Source organism: Diadema antillarum, unplaced genomic scaffold (genome assembly GCF_040938485.1).
Source record: "Diadema antillarum isolate AM-2024a unplaced genomic scaffold, OU_Dant_1.0 seq00000696_RagTag, whole genome shotgun sequence".
NCBI classification, from domain to species: domain Eukaryota; kingdom Metazoa; phylum Echinodermata; class Echinoidea; order Diadematoida; family Diadematidae; genus Diadema; species Diadema antillarum.
In genome coordinates, this window is record NW_027271601.1 from 386,849 (window position 1) to 407,162 (window position 20,314).

The 20,314-nt window shown below is 37.6% G+C and overlaps 1 protein-coding gene across 6 annotated transcripts in view; it reads left to right on the plus strand.

Moving 5' to 3' along the window:
• LOC139737542 (forkhead box protein N3-like) overlaps nt 1-10,273 on the plus strand; it is a 100,732-nt gene extending 90,459 nt beyond the window's left edge. For 5 of the 6 annotated variants that reach the window (XM_071648215.1, XM_071648216.1, XM_071648214.1 and 2 more), the window contains exons 6-9: nt 1,424-1,492; nt 5,094-5,268; nt 5,687-5,929; nt 6,154-10,273. In XM_071648215.1, coding sequence (XP_071504316.1) covers nt 1,424-1,492; nt 5,094-5,268; nt 5,687-5,929; nt 6,154-6,388 — 722 coding nt within the window. In that variant the 3' untranslated portion in view covers nt 6,389-10,273. The remainder of the gene's footprint in view (nt 1-1,423; nt 1,493-5,093; nt 5,269-5,686; nt 5,930-6,153) is intronic. The other variant, XM_071648218.1, reaches the window with a different exon arrangement.
• Nucleotides 10,274-20,314: the final 10,041 nt, after the last annotated feature.

Sequence of the window (20,314 nt, forward strand, 5' to 3'; positions counted from 1 at the left end):
CAACCTCACTAGAAATCTGCATAAACAGAATAATCTGTGATTATGTGGCTTAGAATGTGTAAGATCTGGAGCTCTGCAAATTAGCAGTTGTTTTTCTGACATTCCATTTATTTTAAAATCTTGATGAAACACTTAGTCCAAAACATGACACTGGACATGAATAGGAGTATAACTTCCCCAAAGGACTTTAATATTTTGTTTTTTATACCCACAATTTTTTCCATATTTACTACTGCATGTTCCCATAACGCAGTGCAAGTCACATGAGAATTTGGTGTGGGTGATTACCCACTGGGGGCAGGTGGTTGGAATCTTGGCCTGAGATTGGAGCTGCAACTCAAGCAAGTAAAATTTGCTCAAATCTGGTAAGGAAAATCCTGCCCTCAATTATGGCACCTCAAGCCACAATTGGATAGTCTTTCCTCGTGGTTTCAGCAGGAATATAGCCTTAGTTCATCTACATTTCTGTAAAGCCTCTCTTAATGTGGAATTATTCAACCTTTTCTACTCATAAAGACTGTTTGCAGGGGATCTTCAGAGTTCTGTTTTGTCCTCTTAGTTATATACCACAACAAACACTTTCAGAGACAATTGTATAAAGTTTGTGTTCAGATCTGGGTCTGAGAGTGATGAGACCACTGTTATTCTTTCGCCTGACCAGATTGCTGGTTGAATGAATCAAGGTTCGCTCCACGAGGCACATTTGCGTGGAAAGCTTCTGGTGTTAATGATTAAAGTTACGAATAAAGGAGTTAATTCATTTTATGTGGGCCGTATAACTTCAGTGCTTACATCTCCTCATTTTCATTGCGTACATACCTTTGTTCAATGTAATACCTTTTCAGTGTGCCTTATCCAGTGTTGATTCTACTCTGTGTTTACCCTCCAACAAATACTGTCACCTTGATAACCTTGGTTGTGGTGTTTGCATGACTGATTGTTTTTTCCTGTGTTGGTATAGAATGCCCTATCTTTCTTGGTTCTTTGTCTATGCATTATAGTATAGATATGATTAGATTGGAGTAGGCCATATTGCGATCAGATGATCATTTGTATCAAGAATGTTGACAACAGCTTCTGTATGCCAAGTGGAACATCTTTTGATCTGCACTTATATATATATATGATATATACCTGAAATTTGTTTTGCAGGCATTACTGTTCATGTTCACTTCCCAATTAAACAAAATTCTCAGCGAATTCAGCATCAATGAAAATTAAGTAAATCTAATCTGACAGAAATGCTCAATGCCCAAAACTTGTTGGGAATGCTTAATAATCAAGGCATTGAATGTCATAATCACAGGATGATATCTAATAACATAACACAACTTTCCACAACAAATGGAAATGACAGATACAATCAGTATGTTATATCATCCATTCTCTTAACAGTTTTCCTGCTTCTTATCATTTCATACAGAATCTGAGGTGGATGCTGCAGCAACCATGATGATGTTCAGGACACCACCGGATAGGAGACTAGCTGAACGTAAGTCAAGACCTGGTCTGCATGATGGTCTAAAGGTTCAGTCCAAGTCAGAAAGAAGACAAGCTAAATTTAAATTGAAATCTGGGTCACGAGGCAGTGCGTAGGTTTGTGTAGCACTCTAGCAGACGTACAGTAGAATCGGTCACCAGACTGCTTAGAGAAAGGAATTATTTACCTGTCACATGCAGCCAGTGAGGAAGTCTACCCATACCATGTGATAATTAATCTGTTTTCAAGCTGCATTTGTAAATGTGTTCTGCTGATTTGGTTGGAGTGATCCCAGCAGAGTTTGTTTCATTCTAAGCTCTCTTGGAATCCTTGGAAGCGGATATCTTTCTCTACGAGGCGTAGCTAATCCCACAATGCTGTAGCTTTAGGCTCCATAAACATGTATTCACACATGAAGAGATCAGCCAGGTTGGAATGTCCTCCTAGTATTGGGTCTGTGTGATAGATGAGCTCTACTCCACTGCACTCTTTCACAGTGTCTGTCCACACAGGGACCGAAGGAAGCAGAGAAGATCTAACTAAGTAAATGAACCCACAGGTGTTGTAACCTTCATATCAAGAATTCAGTGAGGGGCATGTTAGGGAGTCACTGAGGTGGAGCTTTCATTCTCTGGAGAAAATTCATTATTCTTTCAGTACCCACACTGTAGACGTCCAGAAAGTGATCCTATTTGATCCAACTGAAGAGTGTATAGAGCTGTTTGAATAAATCAGGGAATTGGTTTTCCTTCATCTACATTGGACTTTGGAGTAGGACGTGTGTTTTACCATCATTTATGGAATTCATATCATGATATTACAATTATGACAGACACATTAAGAGTGATAATGACAACTCACACAAAATCACTGAAAACTCACACACACTCATGCTCACAAGTGCCAAGAAACAGTATTGCCAACAATTTACTACTAGGAAACATAATCTAGGAAAAGCAGGTGCATGTGAAAAAAGAAAGAAAGAAGAAGGTTAGCTTATGGTAAACAAGCAGTTGGAATAAATAGTGCCAGGAATGAGCAATTAAGTAAAGTGAAATGTCTTGAAAAAAAAAAGAAAACAGTGGAAGACATGCAAGAAACATTATCCTAAATAGTATTACTACATTGAAGGGACATTATACAGCATTTGTCAAAGTATATTGTTAGTTTAGACCGTGGAATTATTTCAAGGCAAAAAAAAAATGATAATGATAATAAGTGTTGTAATTTGTCATTACTGCATTATTTCATCAATACACAAAGATATCAAATATTTGCAATCCCATGCAGCTCAGTGTTTTTGCAAAATAAACTCACATGATACTATGGAGGAAACGAAAAGATGAAATACCATTTGAGTGGTGTAGTCTCCTTCCCAGGCTCTCTGGCTATGGTTCATGATGAGTTGAAATTCAGCTGCTACATTGCATGTGAACTTTTGTGGTTCTGTTTAGGTACTGTGTGTTGCAGGAAATGTTTTCTTAACTATGGAGGTCACTTTCACACCTTCAATGTGTAGTTAAACCTCAATAACTCATTGGGTATTTCAACTATAGGAACAGTGAGAAAAGTTGGGTATAGGCTTATGTGATAATCCAAGGCATAGTGAAGCACCGTAGTATTCAATAATGTCTTTAAAAAGTACAAATACATCATATCACCAGTTATATCAGAGATTTGGTATGCTTACACTAAGTTACAGCATTTACTGTACAAGTTCTCATGACAACATACTGTAAAAGTGGATATTTTCGCGTGACTAATTTTTCGCGCTTGGCCGGGTCGGAAGAGTTTCGCGTGTTTTTAATTCCGCGGAATCAAGACATCACGCACAGGCACATATGGCAAGCAAAAATATTCGCGTGCTGTTATTTTCGCGCTAGTTTCTGGTTGCGCGAAATGCGCGAAAATTTGAACACCGCGAAAATTTCCACTTTTACAGTACACTGTACAAATGACAACTATGTCCTTTTTACTGATTAAAGCTGTGAATTTAAGTAAAGATGATTGATGGCAGGGTACAATTAACACATGCTCTTCTGGCTTGACAATGAAAACAACATAGATATGAATACAGTGAACTTTGTTTGTAAAGTACCATGAAAGTTTTAGGACAGCTTCTAAATGAGATGACATTATTCAATCCCCTCATGCAGAGGAAGGAAACATGTGATATTTCAGAGGCATGCTTGTCCAGTCATCATAACTCTGAGCCACGGTCACTTTGCCTAAATCCCTACATTACAAAAATATTTTGTGTTATGACACATGGTTTGACTTTGGCAGTAATGTATCATCAGGCATGTTTACCAGCAGCTGAACTATTTAAGACTCTCAGGGGAGAGTCCAGACTTGTTTGTCTGTTGGAGCTAAAAAAGTCATCTTTGACTCATTCAGTCCAGAAAGGACAGATTTAGCAAATGTTGGCAAGGTCATGGTTTTATCACGATCTGGCAATTAATGAGCTCTTTGATGGGATGTGAAGTCCAGATTTTGATTTGTATCAGAGTGAGGCCCCCTTCCTGTAAGGTTGACTATGATTACCAGAACTATCATGTTCTAGCGTAGTTAAATGTGAGGTCATATACATTGTATATGTAACCATCCACCATGTTGGCCATACAGACAATAAATGATTATCTATGCCTAGTACACGCATTCCCCTAATGTAAAATGCTGTGACATGGTGGTGGAATAGCATCCTCTTGTGTTTAACTGTGTGGTGAAAATACTGCTGGTGTGACCCAAACTAAAATTTACACTCTAAAGCGTACATCATTGCATGTATTAAGGAATAGGAAGAGAATTGCTATGAAGGTGTGCTTCTGCTTGCATGTAATTAAATCTTTCAGAGTGACGGATGAAAATATCATCAACCGCGGTGCAGCACCGAAGTGTCCTGATAATTAGTTACGACTCAAGTTGCTCGATGTGAATACCATATGCTGAGCTGCCAGCTCTGAGAGTTGGGATAACTAATTTGGTACAAACGTCTTCAGCCGTACTTCTCAGGGTAGCATATTGGATTAGTGTGCCGTAACAGGATGTGATCACCTTGTAACACCAGCAGGGATGGATTGTGTGCATTATATGCTACTGGCAGTCAGTGTACACAGTTGGGTATATATGAAAAGTTGAAGATATGGTGAATGGCTATGTTTTCTATATCATGGTTGTTACTCTGTGTAGATATACTAGTAGTATGGTACAGTCCATGATAGAGTTTTGATGTATTTTTAAAGAAGCTTAGACAATAAATGCTTTGGCCATATCTTTTGGTTAAAAAAGAACAACAAACAAACAAACAAGCAAAAAAATTAATATGCTGTCTATTGTTTGAGACACTCTTTTAGCAATTGTAGTCTAATTCCAAGAATTTGGTTTTGTCTTAAATTTGTTGCTGTTATTATGAACCCTGGATTGATGCCACAAAAACCAGTATTATGTAACGCCAAACATGAAAGAGCAGAGAATTCCGTATTGATTCTTGATACATGCCATTTTTTTTTATTTCTAACTAAATTCTGTTTTGCTGACAGATATCAAAAGAGCTGTGTTCCATATGATAAAATCATTTTCTATTTCTATTCAAATTCATTTTTATCAAATGAAGATGACAGACTGAAGAGAGAATCCTACCCAGGGGTAGTCCCAGCAACCAACATGAATGGCTACCAGGTCATCAGTGGTGTTGTAGCACCCATGCAGATCAGACCAGAGCAGCCCCACTGCAGACCAACATTGAGTGACCTTGCCGAGACTGCCCTAAATGAGATGGGAGGTCAAAGGTTAGACTTCAAAATGTGTTAAATTCTCTTACAGTATGCTACATGGCGAAATAAACAGATTAGCACAGAGGATATAGTTATCTGGTGAGACATGAAGCAAATGATTATTGCATTGTCAAAATATTATGTTGAATAGTTGAATCTCAGGCATTGTTCCAAAGTAATGAGAAATACACTGCAATCGATTGATCTTTGTCTTGTGGACTCTGAATACTCTTCTTTAATCTAATGTTCTTGAGGTAGAGGCAAAGTCATGTCTCGTCCCTAACTCAAAGAAGCAAAGTTTGGCTATGTACCTTAACTTGTCCTCCAGTCAGTTTAAAATCAACCTCTGTGACTTTCCCTATCACCAAGCTCTGTAATCTGGGTGACATTACACTTCTCAATCTAACCTGTGCTTCCAACTGACTGATCTCAGTCGCCATCTATTCTCATCCTATCCAAGGATGGCAGTGACTCCAGAGAACCGAGAACTCTTGAAGGCCAAATGTACACCATCTCCAGAAGGCTCTGATGACCACACCTACAGTTTGAGCAGCTCCATCAAGATCATAGCTGACCACGGCTACTCCTCAGACCCAGGAGATGTTGAGATGAGTGACTTTAGTGATGAGAGCTTTGAGGAGGAAGAATCTGATATGGAACGAGATGCAGAGTCTAGGTGAGTGCAGGGTCTAGTCTGAGCTCTGAATCAGTATTCAAATCAAGATTATAATTGTGTCTTAGAATCTAACAATCTGTTGGTGACTGATGTTGGTTTGTTTAACCTGCTGCAGGTCACAACGATGTTCATTGCATTGTTTCATTATATATGCATTGGAGTATAGGGTAATCTAGGGAGTGTTCACACTATTTTCTTGATATTCTCTTGTGCTGGTTTCCTAGGAGACTGGGTGACAGTGGAATCCACACTCACCTGGATGGAGACAAGAAAGTGGATGAGAAGGAAGCTGCCCTACCCCTCAAGAAACGACCACCACGTGTGACGGAGGAAGCTGCCATTGGTCTGCTCACTCTGTCTGGGTTTGGACCGGAGGACATGGCAGCCAAGCAGGCTGCTAGTCCTGGTCCAGTCTCCATGGTTATCGAAGAAGAAGATGAGGAGCAGGCTGCAAGATAGTTGGAACCATTCATGAGGACTGGAGCTGTGTGTGAGCATGGACTGCAATGAGTGCAGTCAATGAGTGCAGCAGTAAGCTGGCTGTGATGCACCAAGGATGGTTAAGGTTTTGGGGGCTGATGGAGAGGTATGATTGATTGAAAGAATGGTGTGGTAGATTAGTAAGTTGAAAAGTTACTTTTCAAAATGAATGTGTCACAAAACAGTATTGTGAAGTTTCTAGTTTTGTTAGTTTTTGTGTTTAAATACCGCCCTCAATTTTTCATGCTTGTTGAAAGGTGGAATTGAAATGAATAGTAAAATCTGTCAAGAGACTGTGTGCAACAACATGCACGTTTAGTCTCTTGGTGTGTATGAGAAGGGGAGTTAGGCAAAAAATGAAGCTATCAGACTTTTGAGGATTTTCTGTTATGAAAACAGAATGGCAATACACTTGAGATAATGATGGGTGGTGTGTCAAGGGTTTACAACCTTTTTTTCTTTGATGTATTACATTAGAAATGCATTATGGACAATGAATGAGATATGTCTCTTCAAATAAGAGAGAGAGAGAAAACATATCATGCCTGTAGTGGTAAACTTTGTGTTAAACAACTCAGAAAAAAAAAGAGATCTTCATTGACGGTTTGCACAAGTAAATGACCAGATAATGTGCAATCAGTGACAATATATATTTTTTTGAAAAATAAATGTTTGTTGATTTTTGGAGTAAAGAGTGTGTCAGCTCCCCAGCAAATGGTTGGAAATAAGAAAGGAGGGGATGGTGTAAGTGTGTGTATGACAAGCTACACAAGGAGATAACGGTGCTTGCATGATCATCATTCAGAGAACCAGTGAAGAAAGTGCTATGTTAGTCATCATCTTGCCAGCAATGCATGGAACAGACATCAGAACACTACACGAGACTCCCTGTCTATAAAGTGGTCACTAGATGATGACCAGACGATGACCAGGTCTGATGGATTTCAGCACTGGGAGGAGGAGAGTGATGTGTAAAGGTGACCCAAGAGATTCACCTGATTGACACTTCCTGCCAATCACTCCATTATCCATCTCAACTTGACAACTATTTGAATCCCATCATGGGAAGTGAAGCTCTTTAAGGTTTCTGCAATAATTGACATCAACGGGACGGAGCATTCACCAGCAATCTCATCATTTTTCATGCCGTTTCAAAGTCAAAAAGGCAAAACAAAAACAGTTTTCCTTATGGACGGCATTGTGTAACTCCCTGCATTGGTGTCATGCATGGGATGTTTGTAAATATACTGTAGACTAGATAACTGTAGTTTTCAAGCTCTTATTTTTTAGTTCTTTTAATAATTAAGTCTTTTATCATTTATTTTTATGTCTTAAATAATGGTTGTAAGCATTTTACAGTGCTTCCATTCTATTAGTGTCATCATGCTTTGAAAGCATGGATAGTCATCAATGTAAATATGTTGTACAAAGTCTCTGAAGACACAGTGTTACATAAATGTAGTACTTTGTTGCAGTAGCAGAGGGCAATGTATTATGAAGTAAGCAGTAATTTGACATTTGACCTCTGACCATGTGTGATGCTGCACCCAACATGATGATAGAGTGTACAATATGACTGTGACTTCAGTATTTAAGAGTAAACACCATGGTAGCATACATGGTCCTGAGGAAGAGGTAAGATTCTTTTCTCTTGTTCAAAACAAACCGATGCAGCAAGCATGGCAGTGTCAAGTCTAAAGGATCATGACCTTCCTCAATATGATGCAATGCAATGTCACAACTCAGACATAGTAACATGCAAGCTGCCCAGGGCAGTGACGGTACATTTCAGCAACTGAAATCACTTCAGGGCGATTTTTTTTTTTTTTTTTTTAAATGGGTGAGTAAACCAAGATCTTTTATTTTCGATGAATCCAAAGTTAATGTCAGCAGTTTTTATGAAACCTACATTTGAGGCGAGGTGAGTAGAGTTGTGCAGATAACCAAATGATGTATGATGTCTGGTGCACAAGAAAAGATTTACCATAGATCTGACTGAGGAGTATAACTTGCTACGATCAGAGGAAGCTTTTCATTGTCACATTATAACTTGAGTAAGAGACGGTAAAAACAAGAAGTTCATGTAAAATTGAACTTTTCATCACACTTCTGCTCTGCTTCCATATCTTAACCAGAAGTCACCTAACATTTTGGGGTATCTAATGATAATGAATAATACAATGCATTTACATTGTGTCATCTCTCTAGTAAAAGTATTCTGAGGCACATTGTGAAGGAGGAGGAGAACAAGATCAAGTACAATGTGCTTCAAACAATTACAAACTTGTGTCAGCTATGTACTGAATCTTTTGTGAAATGGACAATTTTCAGGTCAGCTTTGAAAGAATCCAATGCTTGCAAAGAGCTGATTATTATAAGTCACCCCAAAGTGTTTGGTGGATTGAAGCAATACTGGACTTCTTGTGTACTTCACTGTTATGATTGCTGTTTAAAGGGAAATGTTAAAGAACAGCCACAGAATGTATTTCAAAGTTCCCTCAGGTAACCCATGTGTTCCCATCGATAGATCTTGTTGACATGTTGCTAGTATAGAGCGCATATGACCTGTATAAGGAGAGATATATGTGCTGGTTGTAACTTCATGAAGAAACTTGATGCTATGTGCAAATAATGAACCTCCATGTTAGTTGGCTGATCAATGGTGTGACAGTTATTTTGTGTATCTCATCAAAATAAAACTGGGATATTACATGTACATGTATGTCTAGAACTTGAGAGACCATTTTCACTACATGATGAGAAGTCCAGTAACTAGAGCTGTTTACATGTCATTCTGATGATCAGCTTTTACACAGGTTTTTTTTTAATTGATGTCTGGTAGTGTTCCATGAAACACAAGTATGTGCTGAAATTTGAAGCTTTATAATTTTACAAAGGTGGTGCTAGTGTGTTCATTTTCCAGGATAGAATCTTCAGTGGTGTGGTGTTCCATGTATTTTCCTTAAATTCAATTCAAGCAAACTCTGATAAATGTGCATTATGTGTTAATGCTTTTCCTGACTCTGTGGTGCTGGGTTTCTACACAAAAATAGTGCTTACATGACAATTGCAGTAATTGTTTGCCAACATTTAATAACTCTGCCAATTTGCACTTCCTATGTCAAGGATATACATTGTGTTATGAAAACAGTTTGCTTTTTTACCCTTAAGCAATGGCGGCAGTACTAGTACAGGTTGCTCTGATGCAGCAAATGTTAACAGTAAAATAAAACAGGGGAGAAAGCCAAAATACCTGTTATGATATCATTTCTGCAGGGAACAGACAGTTGTTGTTGATTTTTTTTATTACTCTCTCTGTCTGAGTGAGGACAGACAGGGGCTTAAGACATACTGTACTTCATGATATGTAATACTTCATGGTGCATTAACTCATATTTTAGCATACAATATTTTGAATGGATTCAAATGTAAGTCTCCCATAGTTATTTCTATACCAGTCTGCTCAACTTACAATGTAAAGGAATATTGCATTCACTGTTGTAAAACACCAGTCATGGTCCAACAGCCTTGTGGTTACCACATGCCAGTGTGCTGTAGTAGCTGTCATGAGCTAGGACCATGAAGATATATCTGAAAACATGACACTTATGTAACACAATATGAATGTATATCGAGGTTCAGAGTGTGTTTAGTAAAAAGCAACTTCAACATGTTTGTTATTGATTGATGGTGGGTCTAGTTTAAATGAAGACTTTGATCAGTGTTTGTTTTTTTTAGGTCTCTGCCATCAGCATTCTCTATGGATGTACACTGTAGTGTGTCTGGCTCTAACCTTAAAGTAAAAGGAGGGTAAACTGCTGGTACGTCAAAATGTGTATGGGATGTTGTCAGATTTCATGGGATATGGAGAAGGCAGAGTTTGATATACCAGCTGGGGCGTTCAGTCTCTTGGCATCTCCTTGGAAAGTCTTCCCAACCATCAGTATTGACATCTGAAATTAACTCTTTATTTTGGTGTTCTTTTTTACAACAGAAGGGAATGAACAAAATCAGCTCTGACCAAACAGGAATTCCTATTCCGAAGTCACCAGATAATGATCAAATATGTGAACGTGTATTCAAACATTTCAAGTTATGACAAGAAAGGTGAATTTCTTGGCTGCAAGTAATCGAACAAAAATATATGAAATTTGAAAATTTATGACTTAAAGAATCAAGATTTATGAACACAAAAATGAAGCCACAACATTTGTTTCGTTATGCTCAGTGCTTCCATTTGTTTTGTTTTTGTCTTTTGTTTTATACATGCACATAAAAGACCAATTTGCTTTGTAATGACTGCTACTATTTCAGTGCATTTTAGTCCCTTGTGCAAACTCGAATGTATTGGTTCATATTTATGTCTACATATCATGCCATTGTACTGGATTGTTACAGTGATGAAATGAGTTCTAACAGGTGTACTTGTTCATTTGTAACAGATTTTGCTTTAGTCAGTGAGCATCTTACAAATAACTGCATGCAGAGGAATCCAGTTGTTTGGTTCATATTTTGGTGTGATAGTTGCAAAATTTAAACACTGAGACTGGTAATAATATTTAACAGATAAGAAGTCAGTTATTGTTGATAGAATTAATAATTAAAAATGAGGACCACTGTTGTATATGATTCTAGTATATGCCAGTAATCACAGAATGAGAGAAAAAGTGTTTAATCTCGATTGAGCTCATAACTGGAAATAATTCCATGTGAGTAGAATTCTCTGATTTGTTAATCACACCCAAAAAAAACCTCAAGTTTGACTTCGAAGGTAGCAAAGTTGAGAAGACATCGCACTCAGGACTTGAACTAAAGATTATTTGAATGAGAAATTTCATTGGAACTGGAAGAATGCACAGATTAAATGAGGTCAGTGCACTGACCAGAATGTACAGATAAAGATTTCTTGCAGTATTCACAATTCGTATTGATAAAAGACAACTGTGATCAAAACCAGCTAAGATTGCAAATAAACAAACCGAAGATCAAACCAGCTGAAATTGCTAATGAGCAAATGTAAGATTAAGGCAGCTGAAAATTCTGATGAATAAACTTAAGATCAAACCACCTTAGATCACTGAAGAACAAACTCAAGATCAAACCAATGTAGATCGCCTAAAACCAAACTCAAGGTCAAACCAGTTGAAGAAATAACTCAAAAGGTATCCTTTGACCCGAGTCGGTCATACCAAATTTTTGCTCCTTTTTTTTTTCCTTCGTTCAGAATTGTATTATTATTCATTTGGTGTATAGGCAAACCTCTCTATTATGAACATTCATTTTTACTTTCATTTTTCACAAGATTGTGCAATAGTAGCATTACATGTACATGATTATGAATACATACCTGACTTGGTAGTAGTAAAACTCTTGCTTAGAGGCACAAATCACACTGTGATTGCAATTTTTTAGATCACTTTCCTCTCTTTAGTACTACTTATTGTGTAACGTAGTCAAAACACTTTCAGTTTTTTCATTATTTCTGTAAAGTATAATTACAGAGAGAATTTTTTTGTATGTTTAAACAAATCAGAGTTGTTTTTTTTTCAATATATGAAGTCCAGCTCATCCAGGAATCAGTAGTAAAGTGTTTGTACATGGCTTCATGGTGGAAGCATAGGCAAAACATTGTATTGGACAGTGATGTTGAAATAGCCTGGGTTGAATACAGGATATAAGCTTTGTGCCCCTCACTTATTTGGGGAAGTTCAAACTGACACTTGACAGTAGTTGACAGATATTGCAAGGCACAATTCTGAGTTGATTTTTGTTTTTTTAAAGGACTTGCCATTTTGTTTGAATTTGTATCCTGCCTGTGTAACTTTCTGGCATGACATGTGATATGTTCCAAGTTAAATCAATGACAGAAACCATACAGAATCCGTTATGGAAACTACATCTCATTTAAATCTTCAGGTAGATAATAGGAATGACCAAATGGCTTGGAAATGTGTCCAAATATCATTTTTGTGTATCTGACTTTGATATTCTCAGACTGCAATGCTACCCAGATATGTAACTCTGGCAAACCAGGGAGTTTGATGAAATCATTGTTTGAATGTAGTAATCAGGGTATATGATCATCTGTAGTGTAAAAACTTGCCATAAAATCTTTTTTTTTTCTTTTTCTATCTTTTTGCTGAAATGAACATTTTTTGCCGATGATCCAAGTTGCAATCTTGTGTGTTTTGGGTATTTTTTTCTTTTTTGCACATGTTAAGTGTGTGATTAATTTCAATGCAGATGTTTTATAACATGTGCACAAAAATGACAATTCAAATACTGCAGGCAATGGTTTCATTACTTATAGTCATTTTTATGAAGCAGAATGAAATCTTACACTTTTTCATGAGTAATCAAGTGTTTCTGAGGTAAATGATCAATGAGATGAATGATTTTGGTAACATGTTACCATAATGTAACTTGTTCATATTACCACTTTGCAAGTTATTTTTTATTTATTGATGTACAATTACTGTGTAGAATTCTGTGGTAAGCTATTAGTTTTATTTCATGTGTTTAGTGTATCACAAATCTATCCCCAGGTCTACAGTGCTGAGAAGGAATGGTTTTTGTGCAAGAATAGTCATTAACTATTCCAGGGTTCTTATTCTGTGGTTATCACACTTCTGTCTGTATTTTGAAGATTATGTTACCGTGTATGTGTTATGTAAAACCAACTGTTTTCTCAGTATTGTTACTTCAGAAATGTCTAGTGGAAATCATAGTTGGCTGAATTGTTTATTACACCTTAGAAGATATGAAACACTTCAAAGCCAAACTATTTTTCATGTAGGAAGTCTTAGTACTGACAGACAGGAGACATGTTATATTGATAATCCTCATTTATGACTCGACATGGTAGCTTGTATTTATTACATTATCAGTGTAATCATGAGATATAATGATAGAAGCAAGGTCTCTGTTATATAGTATTTCAATGACTTGTTAATCATACTGACAATTATTACGTTTATTGATGATGAACAGAAAGAACAAAAAAATCTCCCATGAGGCAGTGTGTTCAATCGTAGCCCAGTTTGGTATGACTTGGACCTTTTTCCTTGTGTGTTTGAGTACCAGTGAGTATCTCTGTGTGCAAGAGACCTACAATGACTGCAGTCACCAGTCAGGTGAAATGTTAGGGAACAGGCGATAGATATTCCACACTAAATGAATGTATATCCTTCCCCATTTCGGACAGCTGTAGCAAGTTTCTTTTCTGTCTGTCTGTCTGTTTGTCTCTCCCTTTCCCTCTCTCTCTCTCTCTGTCTCTCTCTGTCTCTCTCTTTCCCTCTATCTCTGTATTTTTTTTTCAAAGAACAGTACCAAAACCAAATATTGTTTGGTATATTTGTAATATGTCAACACCTCGCATGCTTTGTAAACTTACACCAACCAATTAGTGCAAGTTCCAGATAAATATGTACAGTATATGTAGTCAAAAACCTTAACTTGTTCAACCTTTGTAAGAAACTTGTTGGGAAAATAAATGACAGCAAAATGTACACTACTATTTACTTCTGTTTTCTTGGAGGAGAAATGAAAGAAGAGAATGTGAGAGAAGACACCAGACATAAGAGAGGTTTAATAGAGTGGTGTCAAGAGACAATGAAGAGAACAGATGTTTAGAAGTACAGTAACCTTCTCAAGTCCTCTGTTTTATTACATGACTACAGATCATAGCAACCATTCTGACGTCTTCCTATCTTGTCTCCACCAAATGATTCTTATTTGAGCTTGAGCTCATCGCAAAATGTAATGTACAAATTCATTGCAAAATATGAAGTACAAATTGTAGAAATGTCATACACAAAGGAAAGACACTTTGTGTGTGTGTGTGTGTGTGTGCGTGCGTGTGTGAGAGAGAGAGATTAAAAAACAAACAAACAGCAGTCTGGTAATTTGGATAATTAATTAATCAGAGCAAATCATTCATTTGATCCACAAAACAACCTTTTTAGAGTCAGTAGAACATATCAAGTCACAATGCGTATGACCCTATCAATGCAGAAAAAGAGGCAGCACTGCTATCTTTAATGTGTTAACAACATGCACATAACGACGACACTGATTGTGACGAGCACATTTTTCTCATTTTATGCCTCCTTACACTGTCTGTCACACACAAACACAAGTATGGACCACACATAGGGAATGTGACTCTCCGCTGAAGTGTTGGTACGTGCATGAGTACAATGTACTACTGAGCAGAAGCCGAGAATGCTCGATATGTGCCTGCACTACATCCTTCTGCATAACAGCAGATGTTTAGACTGTGCAATCGGCATAATTCATCTGGAATTGGTAAGAAAATAACCATTCGGACGAGGAAATGAAATCCCTGCAATTATTTCTTAACCCCGTTGAGGACAGTTTAATTTTGCTACAACATGCATTTCCCATAGACCCCTGCCCGAGTATACTCGGGACTCGTCCTCAACGGGTCAAGGATTTACTTATCATTTTTAGACATTATAATGACGGACAATGGAAGTGTTTCAGCCAGATTTGTTGCGATAAAGCGGTTTATGTTTCTAATTACCAGTAAGCGGTGGATAAGCGGGGTTCCTGCTAAAGCAGTTCCCAACTAATGGGTGAGCACTGTACACAGTACCTGCAACTTTTATCCCCACCCACCAAATAGACCGCTTCATATAGGAAGGTGTGCTAGAACACCACTTGCTATAGTAGGGATGTATATTAAAAAAATACCAACAAGGAACTGAGCAAAGTTCAACAACAGACTTGGTTCTCTACCGGCACTCACAAACACAACACTAGTCTCCACTTGAACCTCTCAGAAGTGTAAATGCTCTCAGCAAAGTTTTCAGTTGTCTGCCAATAATCTGTGTAATAGACCTTTGCAAACACTTTCAGTAAGTGCATACGTTGCCATGGTAACTGTTGAAGTCCTAAGTAAACTGATCTTTGCCATGTAGTATATCTTATTGATTTAGCAATTGCTGGGGTGTGAGTCACAGAACAGAAAGAAAAAGAAGGAAGAAAAAACACTACAGTGAACATGAATCTATTCAATGAGGCATGTTTGTCACCGGAATGTCCATTTTTGTTTGGGGGCACTTGGGAAGAGAACAATTTATATCAGCAAAGCCATGTTGAATTTGGCAAACTGATTTCTGTAAAGTATTCTGTTTCAGTCTACCTGGGGAGCCACCTCTTGCATATTGGACCATAATCACACTTGTGGTCCACTGTAGAAATCATATCTATATTTCAGTGTGATTGGATAATAATATGTAATCAACATTAACAGTCGACATAATGAAAAAAAAAAAACTAGCCATTCATTACATTGATTTTAAACATGGGAGCTCTCTGTGGAAGGCAATTATATTGAATAAATGGCAAAGATCATCAGTCATAATAGTTGTGCATCATGTCAGTGTCCACTCAGAACAGCTGACCATCAAGTTTGTCTTCATAACTGGTGTAGAAATGAAACAATGACTTTGGTCTGTGGTTCCATTTTATAAAAGATGTTATGATAGCAATTCTTGCTAGAATGTCAACTTCCCATAGCAACAGCCAACCAGGAAGCATGATTCTTGTTGGTACCATGACACTTGTCATTTCAGCAAGACTTGCTATCATAGCATCTTTTTATGAAATAGGGCCCAGGTGTTACTTGTGCATGGACAAATGCAATAATAGCTTGACCTTTCGCTTGACTGGAATTTATGCAGCACTTGGGAGTGTGTACATGTTGTGTAAATCATCAATAACATGTTTGTCTCATATTTTACTATGGAAACTGGTATACACTATATACTTCAATAGCCAGCATGGTACAAATGTAGTTCACAAATTTGGACTCCAACACAATTTTAGAGGTGGTTGAATTCTTGGCCGCAATCCACAGCACTGGAATTAGAAGCAAGTGTACACTGTCCCTTTCACAAGACAAAAGTGAGCAATTTGCTTTTCTATACATGACATATGTACATGTAGGGCCTACATTCCATTTTCTGTACAAATGACAATATTTGTGGAAATTGTTCATTCCACAGATAAATATATATGCTGACTCACAAGATTCTCACACAAGTGGACAAGCTGCAAAATACATAATATATTAAATACTGAGTAAACTGAAGAAAAAAAGTGATTGTCTAACTGCAGTATTGCCTATTCATTTGTCTGGCCCCTTCCATTATTTCAACATTAAATTTTCACTGGCTAAACACGTGTATACACAAATAATCATATGTGTGTTCTAGCAAACTGTGTGCTACTTGTCATCACCTGAATAAATCTATCACAAAATAAATATCTGTGAGTCTGACTGTATTGGGAAAAGCTGCATCAGATCAGCACATATCAAATTACTGACAGAAACATCTTCTTCAATGAACCTTCCACAGCTAGCACATATCCTACTTTTAATACAAGTCTTGGTTCACTTGACTCTATCAAGAAAAGTGGGCTGGTCATCCCAGACTATTTGTGAAGAGGACGCTGCCCGGGAAATGTTAGAACACTTGGCAAACAGAGATTGTATTGTGTTGCCATGGAAACATCCATCTTGGAAGGAGAATGGGATGAGGCGTAATCCAACACCAGCTGCAGGCTTCTCATGTAATAAGGACTCGGAGAAAGAGGAAGAGAGTGAGTTGCCATGGTTACCACACAGCCAACAGGAGGTTCAATTCTCCCCTTTTCTCTAATGAGATTAGATTCAATTAACATGCTAATATAGTTGCCATGGTGATTAACACTACAGGAGTTTCAAATTTCAAGACCTATTGTTAGTGCAAAGATGCCACAGTCATCTCATACATCTGCAGTGAGAGTTTGTAGAGAACAAAACTTCCCTTTTTTCAGGATTTAGTTTCATAAACATAATTTCATTTTGAAACTGCACCAAATTTGTCCCAATATCTGTCACTCCTTTTCATTTTCCCCTTGCATTTCTAAACTACCTTTTCATTCTTGTATTTCCATCAAGTTTGAATGAGATCCAGTCTTTCTCTTATTTCACCTAATTCAAGCATATTTTGTTGTGTTTGGCGCAGCATTTCACAAATGCATTTGCCTTTCTTCTTGACATACAGGTTTGCACTTTACCTGGGTTCATTCACCTATAACATAGTGACCACTAGATGGCGTTTTTAAAGATCCAAACAGCTTCAATAAGTGTAGCTTTTTGCTACAAAAAAACCAACAACAAAACATCACGATTAGAAGATGAGAAAATCATGCATGATCTCAGCAGTTTATAGACATGGAAAAGACATAACATACTGTAAACGTGGATATTTTCATGCTCAACTGAGAAAGACAAATTTCATGTAGTTTTAATTACCGGTACACCTAGAATCAAGACATTACATAGTAATACATATAGCAGCAAAAATATTTGTGTGCTTTTATTTTCATGCTAGTATTTGGTCTTGTAAAATGCACAAAAATGTCCACACTGCGAAAATTTCCATTTTTACAGTACATCTTTGGGATGTCCCTGTGAATGTCAATGTTTTGTGCTACTTAACAAATTTACACACAAAAAAATCAATCTAAATGGTGAAGAGGAAGGGACATGACTTGGTTTGATCTAAGAGTTAAGTCTGTATCATCTCATCAATCATATTTCCATCAATTACTAGCAATTTATGGACTCTCAGTGCATAAACCATTAGGTACAGTGTCATCAGAAGCAAGTGCTTTTATTTAAAATATTACAGCATTTCATTAGGTATTAGGAAATGTAAACTGTATTTCTTTTTTTTCATGGTTTCTACATGCTTGATTCACAGCTGTGAAATTAATGAAATCTTACACACAAAATAAAACTTGAAGAATGTCACCACGCAGATTAAGCAGTGTACGAGTTTCCACTAGGTGGGAACAACACATACAACCACCCTGTGTACTAATTGCACCAGCTATATAATGTTCACGGAGTGCTACAATGTACTTGGATATTATTACTGTATCTATTACATGTACTGCTTTGGCAAGTAATTTGTGATCTCAGTGAGATGGGTAACATGTAGAGAAGCATCAAACAATTCTCTCAACAATCATTTCATCAGGAAATTTTTTAAAGAGAAGGTTTCAACTGACAAGATATTGGACTTACAAAGTCAACCTTTGTTTACACAGAGTGTAGAAAGTCATGTTATTTTTCTATTCAATGCTAGGTCACAGTATACACAGTTTACAATGTATGAAGCATTTTTTATCATCTCTTTAAACATGAATACATGATGCATCCACAGGTAAATAACAACATCCATCATTTCATGTGAACAGCACATAGGAGATCAACAAAACCAGGCAAGGATTTATGTCAAGAATTATACGAGAGGGAATATGAGAAAGTGCATTTATTATTACCATCAACTTTGAACATGGTCCATCAAAAAGCAATGAGAAGCCAAGAAAATGAAATGTGATATCACTCATGATACTTATGGCACACTCTCAAGCTAGGTGCATGATTACAAATGAGTACAGTAATCAAGTGCACAGCCTCCTATGCTGTATATAACGACCACTTATAAAGCTGTTACCACAACTTAAAACTGTAATAGGCTAATTCTTCCTGTTCAGTGATAAACGTTAATTACAAATTAAAAGAAAAAAGACTTTCTAACTACTACTGTGGTAGTTCCATGGGCACACTGTCATGAAGACGTTTAGGACTTTCTATTGGGCCATGCCATGTCACTAGGCGTGTCTTCATCAGCCCGAAGTTTCAAAATAGCGCGCTATCTTGCGGTTACCAAACTAGTCCGATGTCAAAATAGCGCGCTATCTGTGTAGTGAAGACGCAGATAGCGCGCTATTTGATCGGGAAAATTTCCCCCAAAATCTTGGTCTAGTTCGTCAACTAGAGCGCTAATTCGTGAAATAGCGCGCTATCTTGGGTGCGTCTCCATCAGCCCGAAATTTTCTCGATCCCTCCACGCTTCTAGTTAGCCAGCTGGCAATGGAAAGCGCATGTACAAGCAGCTAGTGATTGTGTATAGTACATTACACGCACGGTGTATTCAAGGATCACATGTGTGTACTATAGGCCTACTGTTGTTGTCATCTTTAAAACCAGGGAGGTGATTTCTCTCACCTCCCTATTAAAACTCAGTGCCGTGCATGCTAGCTGTTCTTTTGTGAACTTCTTCTTCTGGTCCACTCTACCTTAGCTGAAGATTCTTGCAGATTGTGTGCATTTTGGATTTGTTTAAACATTGCAATTCGTTAATTTCATATAAGATGCCTCACTGGACAGAAGAAAGAGTAGCATTATTAATATCCCTTTGGAGAGAATTTGCTGTACTGCTCACCTCCCTGGTTGTAGAATCGTACATACGGTGATATAGGAGATTTTGAGCGGGGAAATCCACTTTCGAACCGCGAGCCAGGCAGAGTAATATTGCAAAGTGCGCATGCGTCAATTTTGGGACTAATTTCCCGAAGCAGGCTGTTCGAGCTGATGAAGACGCACATTCGCTGTATCGGGCTATTTTCTAAGACCGCAAAATGTCCCGCTAGTTTGAACTTCGGGCTGATGAAGACACGCCTACTGTGTCTCCTTGAAACTGACACCATATTTTTAAAGTGTGAAAGGTTTGGGTTCTGCAGAAATGCAGTTCATCATGAGCAATCAAGCTATTTTGACCCTTCCAGGCTCAAGGGGGGAGGGGGGATTGTGCCCCCTATATACTTGTTTATTGTTTGATGTATCACCGTCATACTTGGTACATGGGCAGAGCAACTCAAACTCTACATGACCCTACATTTGAACTTTCTCAAGGTCACCCACTGAGGGCACAATTCACCAGAATATAAAGAAGTACATACAAAACATGCTAAAATAATGTGTTTTTTTTTTCATAATTTCTTTATCCCCAGTATACATGTCTCATTTTAGGTCATATTTGC